The sequence below is a fragment of the Hermetia illucens genome, chromosome 2, assembly GCF_905115235.1.
Source record: "Hermetia illucens chromosome 2, iHerIll2.2.curated.20191125, whole genome shotgun sequence".
NCBI classification, from domain to species: Eukaryota; Metazoa; Arthropoda; class Insecta; order Diptera; family Stratiomyidae; genus Hermetia; species Hermetia illucens.
In genome coordinates this window covers 63,473,275-63,488,803 of record NC_051850.1, presented here as the reverse complement: position 1 = coordinate 63,488,803, position 15,529 = coordinate 63,473,275, and the positions used below count along the sequence as shown (strand labels likewise).

Genomic DNA, 15,529 nt, shown 5'->3' with positions numbered 1-15,529 from the left:
TTGGCGACATACAGGTATGGGCTAAAGAGCAACTATAACAAATATTTTGTTGAATTTTCATTGAACATTATTTATTTCAGTTTTATTTTTCAAGGGAGTATAAATTTGCAAATAAGCCCTTATAGACTTTCGCGAATTAAATTACCTGGTTGATTTGACTGTTGGTTTCCCACCTCTATTCCTTGTTATTTTTCTTGTCTGTGTGGTACCTTACATAGGAATGAGCAGATCAAAATATTTAACAATTGCTGAATGAATGAAACTTTCGTGATTGATTTGATTTGTTCAAAAAGTTAACTTTACTTTTTTTTATTAAAATCTACTTTCTTACAATTGATTAATTTGTTACATATTTCTGAGAATACTTAAAAGGCAGAGTTTTCAACGACCCACGAGATGTATTTATTTACTCTTGTATAGATTCCAGGATGATCTTTCTCGCCACATCGCAGACCCCAAGAAACAATTCCTACAATAACCCACCGTCTGTTCGGTAGTTGAACCAATAGTGGGCCACCGCTATCACCTTGGCAAGAGTCACGACCTCCTTCGTCCGATCCAGCGCAGAGGAACTCATCCGAAACTCTATTCACAAAAGCTCGTTTGCATCTTTCATGATTCCAAATGGGGACAGCGACTTCCATCAAAACGTTGGAATGGGGTCCGCCGAAGAATGTTGTTCCCCAGCCGGTTACAATGCCAATCCACCCTTCCCAGGTTTCTCCAAGTGGTGGCATACACACAGGCCAAATATATGTGTTGAAAATCGTAGGTCTCTCGAGCTTTATGACTGCGATGTCATTCTCATACGTAGCAGGGTTGAAATCAATATGTTGTCTTATTGAGGCGGCTCGAAAATCACGTAGCCTGGTCTCATTGAATTCACTGAAGTCGTACTCCCCCAATCGAACATAAATATCTGCAACATCGAATTGATGAGTACAGTGAGCAGCAGTGAGTACGTGTCTGTCTGTAATAAGAGCACCCCCACAATAAGCGTTAGGATAACCTCGGCGCATGATAGCCGCCATCCATGGCCATTCGTCAGGTTTCGCCGGTCGACCGCCAGAAATTTTTGGGAATTGTTTAGTTGCCAACCCACATCCTCGGTTTTCAGGTTTATTAACAATACGTCCTGAATCATCAGTGACCAGATCAGCCGTACTTTCTTCGTGAGCACCGAAAAATGTTTCTACCTTCGGTCCTGGTTGTGCAACTGTGTTGTCCGGGCAACAGACTCCAATGGCACTAAAAATTCCGAATTGAGCCGTTTATTATTTACTAATTTAGGAATTAAGCAGGTAATACTTACGATGATTCGATGATACATAAATAACTGAAAATCCTCAAAAAATTAGACGAGAAATCCGGTAACGAACAATGTTTGATATGCTTGCAATGACCTTTCGCTCCTGTCGGAGTTACACACGCCTCATAGGCTTTGTTAGGCTGTGATTTTAATTATGTCGTAAAAGGATTCATATGAAATAATTTAAAGGAACCTTACCGGGTTGAAGAGAGATACGAGCCGTTTCTTAATCTGGTGGTGATGATTAACCGATTCGCTTTGAGGTTCGTCTGCTGATGTAACTTGAGCGCCATCTAACGTATATATGCATGTGTGATGAAATTTTAATTTTTACATAAATGACAATGAAGAGTAAATTATTATCCTTTATTTTTACCTACAAAATATTCACTGCTTGAAAATTTTAAAATTTTTTAGCTACCGAAACTTCAACCTTCGGTTACCGAAAACGTTTATTATTTGAAGTAATAAAAACTTGTTGCTTCTTTTTCGTTGGTGTGGGTATTTATTCTTGCAAATACCGATATTTCGGGAACCACTTGTTCCCTTCATCAGTGCAAACAAGCGAAGTCTAACTTGAGGGAGAATTCTGACGATATAAGGTGGATATACCGAGTCTAAGCGAAGTGAGATGATAGGACTCTGGAGTGTATTTCTCTGTGTATGTCTTCTGTGCTTTTCTGGAAGGATAGGTAGTAGCAAACGCGAATTCGGCAATCGCTCCATCTCAGGCAGGGTCTGCCTCATCTTCTTTTTCTACCATAGATATTGTCCTTATCGACTTTTCGGACTGGATCATCCTCCTCCATACGGATTAAGTGATCCGCCCACCGCAACCTACTGAGCCGGATTTTATGCACAACTTGACGGTCATGGTATCGCTCATAGATTTCGTCGTTATATAGGCTACGGAATCGTCCATCCACATGTAGTGAGCCAAAAATTCTTCGAAGTATGCTTCTCTTGAATGCGGCCAGGAGTTCGCAGTTTTTTTTTTTTGCTAAGAACCCAGATTTCCCAGGAATACATGCGGACTGGCAAAGTCATTGTCTTGTACAGCAAAAGCTTTGACCCTATGATGAGACGTTTCAAACGAAACAGTTTTTGTAAGCTGAAATAGGCTCTGTTGGCTGCCAACAATCGTGCGCTGATTTCATGATCGTAACTGTTATCGGTTGTGATTTTCGACCTTAGATAGGAAAAATTTTCAACGATCTCAAAATTGAAGTCTCCTATCTTCATTATTTTTGTTTGACCAGTGCGATTCGACGTTGTCCGTTCTTTTGTTTTTGATGCTGGCATTGCCACCATGTACTTCGTCTTGCCTTCATTACTGTGCAGCCGAAGATCTCCCACCGCTTGCTCGCTCTGGATGAAGGTAAACTGTACATCTCGCGTTGTTCTTCCCATGATGTTAACATTAGAATAGGCGAGTAGATGGGTGGATTTAAAAAGGATGGTGCCTCTCACATTTACATCGGCATCGCGAATCATTTTCTCCAGGGCCAGGTTAAAGTGGACATGTGAAACGTCTCGAGATTGATCCTGCTGCTTTTATCTAGTTTCGCACATTGGTTAGGGTCAGCCTAGTCAGTCTGATTAATTTCATTTGGAGACCGAATTCTCTCCTGGCCGTGTACCATTTCATCCTGGCTATGCTATCATAGGTCCGGCAGTTTTTCCGTCGCTTACCGCAGAGGGAAAATCTGATCTGTTGCTGATTTGCCTGGAGTGAAGCCTCTTTGGTATGGGCCAATGATGTTGTGGGCGTATGGGGCTATCCGGCCTAGCAAGATAGCGAAGAATATCTTATAGATGGTACTCAGCAAAGTGGTACCGCTACAATTTCTGCACTGTGTGATATCTTCCTTTTTATGTATGAGACAGATAATGCCTCGTTGTCAGTCGTCAGGCATTGCTTCGCTGTCCTACACTTTGAGCACAAGTTGATGAACCACTTGGTATAATTGGTTGCCCCCATATTTAATTCAGCTGTAATTCCACCGGATCCTGGCGACTTTTGATGATGATAATTCGCAGTCCGTTATCATTGGAATCCTTACGTAAGCTATGGGAGCCGACGTATCGCCTGAATACAGACTCTGTCCCTACTTGACTATTGAAATCTCCAAGTATGATTTTGATATCATATCTGGGACAGGCTTCGAGGGTCCGTTCAACTGCTTCATAGAAGGTATCCTTCTACGACTCTGCAGTCTCCTCTGTAGGGGCGTGAACGTTTATTAGGCTTTTATTTCTAAATTTGCCTCGCAAACGCAGAGTGCATAGCCGTTCGCTTATACTCTCAAAGCCGATAACAGCAAGTTTCATTTTCTGGCTGACTAAGAAACCCATTCCGAGCACATGGTTTACTGGATGCCCACTATAATATATGGTGTAGTGGCTTTTCTCCAGGCAGCCGCTCCCTGTCCAACGCATCTCTTGTAACGCCGTTACATTAGCCCTATATTGGGACAGGTTAACGGCTAGCTGCTTGGCAGCTCCATCTCTGTACAGGGAGCGCACTTACCATGAGAAAATGTGCAAATCATTATTTCGTTGTCGTTGCCAGCTTCGTCGTTTTGAAATCCATCCTGTCCAAAGCTCCTCCCATGGCTTTGTAACTTTGGTTTTTCCCCAACCTGAGGGACCAGTTGGTACATTTTAACCCGTTTTTAGGCGCGGGAGACTAGCCTCCTCCTTCTGCAGTTTTTCATTAAGAAAGAACTCCCAGCGATCACCACGTGGAGGTGGAAATAGGGTTTGCTAGTAGAGCTGGCGTTCCCCAAGTTTTATGCTCCATCGTGGGTACCAATCCACGTTTTGGCCTGGCACCTATACGACCCTTTGACCGGAAGAGAAAGATGCCTTCTATAAATAACCACACACAGTTCAAGACAGATTTTCTAAGGGGGATATTATGACTGTAATAAATGATCTAAATGTTAAAGTACTACTTGACAAGGGTTGTTAAATATAAAAACTGTGTAATATCCCACGCAGCTATATTCGGTGAAAAAAATTCCGCGCTCCCGCCTCCTCTGTATAAGGACTTAGGTGTAGCACTGTGAGAAAACTACGGCAGACAGGCAGACATACCCACCTTTAAATCACCAGGCTTCAAAGGAAACAAGTCGGGAAACTGGAAGATGAACGCTTCAGGTATGAAAAGTTTTGTGTACATCTTTTATAAAAATATTTGAGTGGACATTTGTCCCTTTGGAACCCAGCACACAATATATGCATATATTATGTGAGAATATCCACTTCCGGGTGATGTTGACTTTAGTCTCGAATGTGCACAGAAGCGACAACTTTCATCTATTATAACTTTGTTAGTAATAATCCGATTTCCACCAAACTTGGTAGGATCATGCTCTATGTTATAGCCTACATTGCTGTAATTTTGCGGTTCTAGAATGAATTTAGGGGGGATTTGGAGTTAATGAAGAAAAATTATAGTAATATACTATTATTAACTTTATTTGAACAGATATCGGTATGGAGGGTATTTCGGAACCTAAGTACCATATAGTGGCATCCTCTTGATTTTTTTTTTCAGAATTTTCGGTTTGGTAGCTTCTGAGAATGGACCCGTTAAAGAAATAATCATTTTTGACCCCCCACACTCCCTAACTTTCCAACAAATGTCAAAATTAAGCCCGGCTTCGAAACATACTAACCGAGACCTTTCACTTGATTATAATTGGTGGAAAAACAATTTGACACCTTTCTACCAAATTTGGCGTCAATCGCTCTAATGGTTTTCGGGAAAGTGCGTATGACAGACAGACAGACAAACAAACAGTAAACCGATTTTAATAAGTATTTGTTCTACGCAAAACTTTAAAATGAAAAGGAACCCCTATAAAAAGTTGGGCCAATGCTGCGGTTAAAAGAACCAACAATCAAAGTGGTGTCCAATCAATTCAAGGAAGGACCGAGGCGAAACAGAGAGCCTCATATAGCTAGACATAAACCTGCTTTCATAGTAGATCTGTGAAAAGAGAATTCATATCGCTATTTTCTGCGAACAATACAAAAATCTCCATTAAAACATTTGGCAAATGAACGAGCCCGAGTCAAAATCACAGTGTGTTCTGCGCACCTGTTAGTTGCACCAAGCTGAAAAATCTATAATAACAAATGCAGACACGAGGAGCACTAACACCATCACACAAATGAGAACTAATGCCAATGAAGATGCTCAGAACGCAACGGTTTTTTTGACTGAAAAGCTCCGCCTCCTATGCACATTCTTCTTGGCGCCGGTGAATATTTTGCAGCGTTACGTGTCATTTCTATATAGTGGACTCAGGCCTGACGAGAGGCGGTGGAAAGAGGGGAGGTTCCCAGGGCCTGGACCGGAATACAAATTTCAATGAAAAAAGGGATAGGCTCGGTCTAATTTTTACCCCAGCCCCATATAATTTTCGCACCGAGATATCAAGGAACTACCTTTGCAACGATAATAATAAGCGCTGAAGGCATTCCTTCAATAACCGAAAGTGGAGTACTGGACGCGGCGAAGAAATTCTAAGATAACCTCCCAGTTGAAAGTTTTCTCCTTAAAGCTGAAATGGTTATTGATAATGAAGCATAATACGCTTTATTTCTTCTTGGGGTACATCTATTCCGTCAACGGGTTCGCACAAGTTAATTAGTTTGGTATATAGAAAAAATATTCATCGGTTAGATGGTGTCTATACCTAACTGTCTTTCTATCCAAAACATCTTTCAGCGAATTATACAAGCTTTTCCATTCCATTTCAATAGGTCTGAAGGGAAATTTTTCCAAAAACTTTGCAATCGATGTCAAATCTGGGACCGGCTTTGCGAAGAACAAACCTACGTTTAATGTCTCATATGACTATATTTGGAGCAAACAAACAAACAATAGGTGTAGCTGTGTACGTGTGTAACAACCGCCACCAAAATTTATTTTGCCTGCATTTGAAAATTTACTAGAAAACCTAGTTTTCCAAGGGGACGAAGCCCAAAGGTGATTACCGGTTATTTTAATGCGTAGACCTCAAATAGAGTGGTAAAGAGATTAACGCGGGTGTCCGAGAGGGCTCTGTATTGGACCCATTGGTGTATAGCATCATGTGTAATTACGTACTTAATCTCCCGTTTCTAGAGGAAATCAACGTGGTGGGTTACGCCAACAAAATAGCATTGACTGTAGTCGCAAAACATCTTGAACAGAAAGATAGCCCTGAACGGGAACTTGCTGACGAAAAAACAAAGCAATTTTAGGCAGCACGTGGAGCATTCTTGCCGCAAAGCATCCGCCATAGTTTACCTGTAGGGTGATGAACTCCATCTTGCTGTGTGCGTTCACAGTTTGGGGACAACGATGCATGTTTTATGTAACGCACATAAACTGAGTGCGGACTACAGAACAGCAATCTCAAGGGTGTGCTCTGCCTGCAGGATCGTCTGAGACGATGCAGCATTCGTCCATCTCAGGAATGGTGCCGATTGACATTATGGACATACAAAAAAGTGTCGTTGGGCACAGAAGATGATCCCTGCCAGTGAAGTGACTGGAGGGAAAGCATGGGAAGAACAGTTTTTCACGGGATATGTAGGATTAGTACCTGTACAGGTTTAAATATGACCCTTCACTTTATTATCCAAATTGCGATAAAGTCCCAGAGTACTCAGGGGAAGAATTTTTTCAATGTTCGAGATTCATTGAATAAAGAAGAAACTTAGGGGAGACTTTAAGTGAAATGCCATCATTGGAAAATGCTAGCATGCCAGGAGGAGTTGGAGCGATCAACTCAATGATCAGGTCGATGATCCAGGGTAAACCGCGGATGCGAATGCTGCGCATAAAAGAAAGGAGACCTAGCTAAAGGGAGTAAACTTCGTCCTGTAATGGATGAAAGTCATCATTTTTTTCGATCAAAGGCTCGGTGTAGTCGAGAGGCTTTCAAAACACCACTTAGCGTATCAGGCCACCGCAGTTTAGGTCAAATCAGTAGCAGCAGAGGTTAACGGTTGAACACAGTTCTGGGAAGCGATACAAAAGCGTGGTTCCGCAGGCTAAGTTTGGAAAAATGATGGGAGACTTTAACCGGTAGTAGTTTCCAATTACAGTTGTAATTAGGATTTGCAGAAAAAATTTCCTCAGACTTTATGATGATGAATGTAATCTCAAGAAGGTGACCATAATTTCAGGTTTTTAATTGAAGGCCGCCTAATGCATTTTCAAAAAATTATGAAAGGGCTGGTAAGTTTTTGGAGAAGAGGGGGTGGACCATGTTAAAAAAAAGTCGTTACATGAGCCTCTCCTGCGTGGAAAATGTGTATGAATTGGAGAACATTAACGGTCCAGTGCTGATGATAGATAATGCTGCTGTTGTTCGAGCGTCAACAGTTATGGAGAAAGTTGACGAAGTAAGCATTCTTTTCCACTAAGCTGAACCAACACTCACACTAAACCTTCATTTGTAAAAAAAATTTATATAGAAATACAATTTCAATAACTAAAATTAATCCTAATTTACCTACTTATAAAAAAAAGTTTAAAATAAGTAATAATTACGAATATCTGAATGTCATAAATTACTAATTATTACTGAAAAAAATGAGATGTGCACAGTTCTCTCCTGCAGCTCCATGCTCGCCCTTGGTTCAAAATTGACAAAAATATTTAAAAAATGATGAATTTCAGATGGAAAATTTTGATTTTGAAGTGAAAGATTCTGTAATTGCTTTACAGAATTCTGAAGTCAGTTTAAAAAGTTCTAAAATTAGCTTGGAGGGTTCGAAATTTGACTTGCAAGGCTTATAAAAGTTCAGATTAGAGTGCGTACGTCGCATTAATGAAGTGGTATAACTACGTGAATTCCCATAAAATGCGTGCTCAACCTGTGTTGATGTGAACATTTACTGTTGCAGTTTGTATTTTACTCAGTTCAATGAGACTGAAAACTTTCACTACACAACTTCAACGGCCACCTATCTCCTCTAAATTAATTCAAAATTTCAGACTCTATGTAATTTTATAGATTTTTCACTTTTTCATAACATTTCAACCTTGCACTGTATTTACCTATTTCTCCTGTGAAGAGTACTATCAGGCAAACGAATATTAAACTAGGTACAGATATTAATTGAACACTCTTCATTTCTCTTTCGCTTCTTATCACTGTGAACGCCGACGCGACTATTTTGCAAATGGGAAATTTCACTCAATTTGAGTTCTTCTAACTTGCATAGTAATTTCTGGTGTTATGTTATCAATGGTCGTCGTCATTTCCTTTTTGCACAGATAAAACTGTACCAACCGAAATTCGAGCCGGCAAAGGGTGTTTTTCGTGGGAAGAGAATCTCGATTCCAGATAATTGAGGAATTCAATGAGTTCTCTGATTGACCTTAGCCTACTAATTTGGCAAATGTGGGTCATAAAAAATACGCGATTCCATTGAATGCATTTAAAACCGAAAACAATCGATGTTTCCATTTGCGTAAGAAATAGATGTTAGTGTCGGTGATAGATGAATGCAAATGTGTACACACGATTTGCTTTAATATTGAATGTGCCAAAAAATGCATAGTTTCGCGCCAGTTGTGCTGGGTCTGCATTGCTATCAGCCAAAGTGAGCAAATGTGGGGGAAGACGATTTCTTCGGACGCATTAGCGAGAATGGTTAAAACTCATATTCGGCTCGGTTTTATCTCTCAAGCAACATTTTTATCGGAAAATCTGGCATAATAAGTGGAAAGTGCTTACCAAAATAGAAGCCTAAATAGCTAACTTAAACCATAGAATAAAGTTCTCAGTCATATAGTTCTTCATGACTAACAACCACACCTGGAAGAGAGCTCGAGAAAATTTCGCAACCATTCTTGTGAGTAAGTCCAATGAGGCGGGAGGAGATATGAATAAGGATGCAGGGTAGGATAACAATTAGGCTTCACAAGGTCGATTAAGAATGGTTTGGATGGGGCACTTTGTTGCATTGGTGAACCATATTGTGCCTGGAAATGGTCACCGGTATAAAGGAGGACTCTACCTTATCTGCCGAAAGAACGGTTATCATTATCATAGGAGAAATGAAGACCTATGGAAATGCTGTGCTCTATGTTAACAGATAAGACGTGGTAAACAATGCCTCAAATGGATGGCGTAGGCCAAAGCGCCCGACAACTACTAGCGATACCGAATATCATGAGAACTTGGAGAGAGAATTTTTTTTAAATAACTATTCTTATTTTAGCAAAATTAACAGACATTCATATATAAAGGGATAATTCGAGAACTTATTTTACTTATACATAACATACTGTTCTAAGGTTCAGATAATGTAAAAAGGTTTATGTTTGCATAGTACACTTAAGTAAAATAAAAGCAGAATTATTAAAATCTAGGAAAGGGTCAATAAGTTATTGGGGGGATAACTTCATCATGCTAAATCCTACTTAATCTCTTCTGGGTCCCATGGCAGGCAGACCAAAAAACGCAATTAATGTCGGTAGAAAAAATAATCATGCCACTGAGAAAAATGCTCGCGCGTTCATCTCGGTCGACGAGGTAAGGCAAACCCCAATCCGTCCGATTGCAATTATCCTAGTTTGCGGACCGTAGAAATATGTATTAAGGAAGTGGTGAAAATTTTAAAGAATTTGGTTGGATAGATTTTGAGCTATTTTGGCAGCTGATTTTCAAGATGCAGTTTCGAGAAAAACGCATTTGAAAATTTAAATGTGATTATCAACAGTAAAATTTTAGCTCACCATTAATCTGCAATACCTGGTTCATAGAGAGCACCCTCCGTTTCTTCAAAAAAGTCTTGTAAAGCCGATTGTTGCTCTCTGGTTTCAATTCTGGCTCTTTTAGCGAGGTCAGTCGATCGTCTTTCGGACCACCAAATTCGCGCTTCATTGCGGCGGTCGGCATAAACCTGACATATGTGACCAACTTGACATCCCATTGTCACTAGGATTTTGAGAATGCCATTGAATCCTTCATTGAAAATAATCACAACCAGAAAAGTGGCTATTTCTACGACCTTGGCCCCAGAATGAAGGTGTTTAGGAGCAAAAGTCCAGATCAATGCATTTAACGACTCATTGTTATTCTGGGTCTCTGCTCCTAAACATCTGTTCAAGAGATCATCTCGTGACAAATCTTCATAGATTGGTTTGATGACTGTTTGAACTTCTTCAGTCAAAGGTGCCTTCTTGTGGTGAAAACTATCCAGTTCTCCTTTAGTTTCCGCTTTGCGCCATTTGCACCAACTGTCCTCGCCTGCTGGACAATTTTGATGCTGAGCATTTTCGTCTGTAGAACATTTATGGAAGAAAGTTTCCCGAATTTCTTGCTTCATTCCTTCTATCGAATTTGCGTGTCGACGAATAGCCAGACCAAAAAGTGTAGTGAGGTCGTTAATAACCTTATCAGTAAGTTTTCCAGCCCCTTTTCCACCAATGCCTTTGTGAATCTTCTTTGCATTTCTAAGCTGCGTTCCCATGCTTTTCTCGACATGTCCTACGCATTCCTTTTTTACTACTACGTATATTTTATTATTTGCAGACATTTGCACAAATACCGGAGAAAACTCCAGCAAAATCCAATATACAAAACTTGTCGCAATTGGAACATCCATGTTCATGCTTGCTAAAAGTTTCTTTGCTGATGTTGATGTGAAGTCCTTTTTCTTCTCTGATAAATATCGATTCCCATGAAATACTCGTTTTTTAGTGCGAGCATGACGTTGAACGTTAAAACGATCTCCCTTCGTACGATCCATTTAAAAAATCACTGAACTCACAAACAGCACAATACTTACAACAAAATATAACTGAGTATAACTTGAAAGTCTTTCAGTGCTCACTCTAGTCTGGATTATCCTTTTTATTCCAAACAGCAAATAAGTTTAGACAATTGATTGGTTTTCCATCTTTTTATATTTATACCTGTGTTCGAATTTATAAGGCTCAGGTAAAAAACTACCAGGTAAAAAAAGATTCGATGCTCTTTCTCATCGAGTACTCTAACCGCGGCTGCAAACTCCTTACCTGTTTAACACTGTAATTTCTGAACGACTCGGAATATCGGAAAATCCCATTGCCCACATATTCTCCACTATATATAGATACAATTCATGCAAAAAAATCAATTTCTCCAACCCGACACACGGGATGACCCCTTAACATTGACATCTGATTATTTTGAAAAAAGTTTCTGTAATACTATTAAAGAAGTCGAACGATTTGATCACCAGCTGATGAAGCTCATTGTTATCTCAGCTGAACGCACCAGTCATTTCTTCAAGGCATACACGCCACAGACAATGACTACTGTATTGGTACTCATGATTTGTCAATAAATGGAGTATTAACGGTTGTCGTATGTTCCTAGCTATACCTTTATAAGACGTCTCCATTTGCCCAGCGTCCCTTATAGTGAAATTGGTCCCGACCGGACCATCGATAGGACCTTGGTAACTGAACCCCTGAACCCCAGCTGTGAATGAGTACCTGAGTCAAATCACGGTAATAATCTCGGTCGGGCGCAATGCTGACCACATTGCCTCCTACAGGCTCTTCTGTGGTGAACCGTTACGGTCTTGAATGAAGTGCTCTAACACACTTCAAGGCCCTTAAAACTCAATACTCTGACTCAAGAGTTCTTCAATCACATTATCGAGGAAAATAAAACAAAACAGTTTTTGCAGCACATTTTTGAAAAAGCGTTTATGACATTGTTGGAATTGTTGTGAAAATTCAATGACTTGTGAAAAGAAAGTGCAGTAGACTTTTGCATACGGTTGAGTAAAAGCAGACACCATAAAAAAACCGCTCTCTATACATTGTCTTCTTGGATCTAAAAAAGCCGGTATGCATTGCTATCAAATCTAGTGTCAGAGGAGCTCGTCCACTAGGCGTGACGTTAGGCAAATACATCAAAATCACTGCGTGCCTCTGTCAGTATTCACCAAAAAAGTACCTCTCTTTACTATTCTTCGTTCTTCTCTTGGATGTTGCCACGCGGAACATCCAATATCTACCGCTCTACGTACTGCTCCATTCAAATTGTATTTTCTTATCATCTCACAACAAAGTTTAACTCGAACAACTTGTGCAAAAATGGAATGAGCGCTTCACGGTCTACAGCAAAATGCGGAAAAACAATTTATGACGAGCGGCCGAAACAAACGAGTGGGAGAAGTGGCGAACCAGATCCAACCTAGTCGAGTTCACTACCGAAAGGGAAAAAGGCTATGAAGTAATTAAAGTTGTCAAACAAAGAGGCTAGTGGCTACACCATTTAAGCAACTGTCACTGATTTAGTGATACTTGATGGAATTCTGTATAAAACGTTAAGAGTTAACTATGAATTCTTCGTGTGAGGACCGAGAAAGCGGGAAGTGCCGGGCTGTCTCTTCCTCATCCTCCTATTGAACATATACAGCCTAACGCTACCACGATTTACTCTATTTGGTAGTTTAACTCAAATTTCTCCATTCGACTGCATGAACCTGTGCCACTTCTGAGCAGGTCGTCAGTGTATGACTTTACTAAACTATTGTGGAATCGGGAACGTTTCATTCAATGGCGAAGTCTCAGCAGCACTTGGCTACAGTCATGAATCAAAGAAATTGAGATTGCGGGATGCGCATGTGTCAAAATTTCATGACGTCATTAAAATTCGTTCGCCACTTATAACGGACAGAATTTTGTTCGTTAAACAATTGCGAATAAGTAGCGACTTCTGATTGTGAATGAATTTTGTGCTTTATTCAATTATTTGGAATAAGTTTTCGAGTGATAAACATTCAGTAGAATGCGGTGTATAGTATATGGTTGTAATAATGGTAGTGGGAAAATGGAAATGGAAATGGAAAGTGAAGTGCTGGCGCAAGGATCAATTTAATACGGCTACTTATACGATTTGCAGCAAACATTTCATGCCAGGCGACTTCAAAAGGATCTTGCAGCATGAACTTCTCGGTGAGCTTCTAAACATGTTAGGATTGGTTCTTTTTGCGCAAAATAAAATTTACATTATGGGGATAGAGCAAAAATATTGTCGCGAAGATAATATACTTAAATATTTTTTAGATCTCCGGCGAGTGGAGAAGCGACTTCACAGACGGAAAAAGGAAGCCTGGGAGAATCAACAGGTCTGTGAACTCGAAAAGTAGAGGGAGCAACTGCACCAGACGCGGAAGTTTTACCAACAAGTCAGCAGGATAAAGCCTTACACACTTCGATGTTCATCCTGCCGAGACAAAGAGGGAAATCTGATTTCCGGCAGAATGGGCATATTGGAGTGATGGGTTGAGTACTTTGATGAACTACTGTATAACCAGAACACTGGCGAGTTGGAGGTCGCCAACTGAAGGCGACGGACAAATATTGCCACCACCAAGTATAGAAGAAACAGTCCGTGTAATTCATCGACTTAAAAATCATAAGTCGCCAGGAGCCGATGGAATTACAGTCGAATTAAATATGGAGGCGACCAATTACATCAAGTGGTTCATCAACTTGTGCTCAAAGTGTGGGACAGCGAATCAATGCTTGACGACTGGCAAAGAAGCATTATCTGTCTCATACATAAAAAGGGAGATATCACACAGTGCAGCAATTATAGGGGTATCACGTTGCTGAGTACCATCTATAAGATATTCTCTTCTATCTTGCTAGCCCAGATACGCCCACAACATCATTGGTCTATACCAAATAGGTTTCACTCTAGGCAAATCAGCAATAAATCAGATTTTCTCTCTGCGGCAAACGATGAAAAAACTGTTGGAATATGGACATCAGTTCCACCATCTTTTCATCGATTTTAAAGCCGCCTATGATAGCATAGTCAGGGTAAAACTATACACGGCCATGAGAGAATTCGGTATCCCGACGAAATTGATAAGACTGACTAGGCTGACCCTGACCAATGTGCGAGGCCAGATAAAAGCAGCAGGATCACTCTCAAGACCATTCGACATCAACAACGGTCTAAGACAAGGGGATGCCCTATCATTCATCCTTTTTAACCTGGCCCTGGAGAAACTGATCCCTGATGCAGCGGTAAATGCAAGAGGTACGATCCTTTTTAAGTTCACCCACCTACTGGCCTATTCTGATGATATCGACTTCATGGGAAAAATGACCCGAGACGTACAAACTACCTTCATCCAGATCGAGCAGGTGGCAATTGGCGCCAGATCTTGGGTTGCACATTAATGAAAGCAAGACAAAATATGTATATGGTGACAACGACAGCACCAAAAACCAACCAACCAACAACATCAAACCGCACTGGTCAAACGGGAAGAATAAAGATAGGAGAATACAGCTTTGAGGCCGTTGATAATTTTTCCTATCTAGGCTCAAAAATCACAACCGATAACAGCTACGATAATGATAGGGTCAAAGCTCTTACTGTACAAGACAATGATCTTGCCAGTCCTCATGTATTCCTCGGAAACTTGGGTTCTTAGTAAGAAAAATTGCGAACTCTTAACCGCGCTTGAGAGAAGAATCCTCCGAAGAATTTTTGGCCCCTTAGATGAGGATGGACGATTCCGTAGCTTACATAATGACGAAATCTATGAGAGATGCCATGACCGTCAAGTTATGGACAAAATCCGGCTTAATAGGTTACGGTGGGCGAGTCACCTAATCCGTATGGATGAGGATGATCCCACCCGGAAAGTCTATAAGGGCAATATCTATGGTAGAAAAAGAAGAAGAGGCAGACCCTGCCTAAGATGGAGCGATGGCGTAGGTCAGGACGCCAGACAGCTTTTAGGGATATCGAATTGGTGGACCTCGGCGTAAAACCGGGATGTCTGGAGTTCCTTATTAAGGCAGACCTAGATCGGATACCGGTTGTTGCGCGTTGATGATAATGATGATTCTTTAGATTAAATATAGTGAGAAGGAACTTCAGTTAGATTAATCATAAATAGAGTAGTGTGCAGTGTGATTTTGTCAAATGTACGTGGAAAGAAGAACTGGAAGAGGCAAGAATGATAATGTAAATAGGAAAAGGAATGTCGCTCATTCTTCTTCTTTAATTGAATATTGATCAGTAGCAATGTGAACATAGTTTGTTTCTCCTGGATAGATTCAGGTTATCAGCACAAATTCACTGAACATTTACAGAATCGAACTAAGAAAGAAGCTCGGTAAATGGAAACCCAAAATAATAGCCTGCGGGGAAGAAATAAAAAATTGAAAAAAGAGCGCCC

The 15,529-nt window shown here is 40.5% G+C and overlaps 1 protein-coding gene across 1 annotated transcript; it reads right to left on the bottom strand.

Annotated features, from left to right (window-relative positions):
* Window positions 1–271: 271 nt before the first annotated feature.
* On the bottom strand, window positions 272–8,531 carry LOC119650035 (proclotting enzyme-like). Its single transcript, XM_038052515.1, has 4 exons — window positions 8,376–8,531; window positions 1,508–1,602; window positions 1,313–1,449; window positions 272–1,248 (listed from the first exon to the last, which is right to left on the bottom strand). Exons 1-4 carry the CDS (start codon window positions 8,449–8,451, stop codon window positions 366–368), a joined length of 1,191 nt encoding a protein of 396 aa, XP_037908443.1. The 5' UTR covers window positions 8,452–8,531; the 3' UTR covers window positions 272–365.
* Window positions 8,532–15,529: the final 6,998 nt, after the last annotated feature.

Excerpts from the sequence above, each read along its gene's own strand:
- LOC119650035 (XM_038052515.1), bottom strand. The coding sequence starts at position 8,451 with ATGAAGAGTGTTCAATTAATATCTGTACCTAGTTTAATATTCGTTTGC. Across the intron at positions 1,603-8,375 it reads ACTCTTCACAGGAGAAATAG|ATGGCGCTCAAGTTACATCA; the intron begins GTAAATACAGTG and ends TATATACGTTAG. Across the intron at positions 1,450-1,507 it reads TCGTATCTCTCTTCAACCCG|CCTAACAAAGCCTATGAGGC; the intron begins GTAAGGTTCCTT and ends TTAAAATCACAG.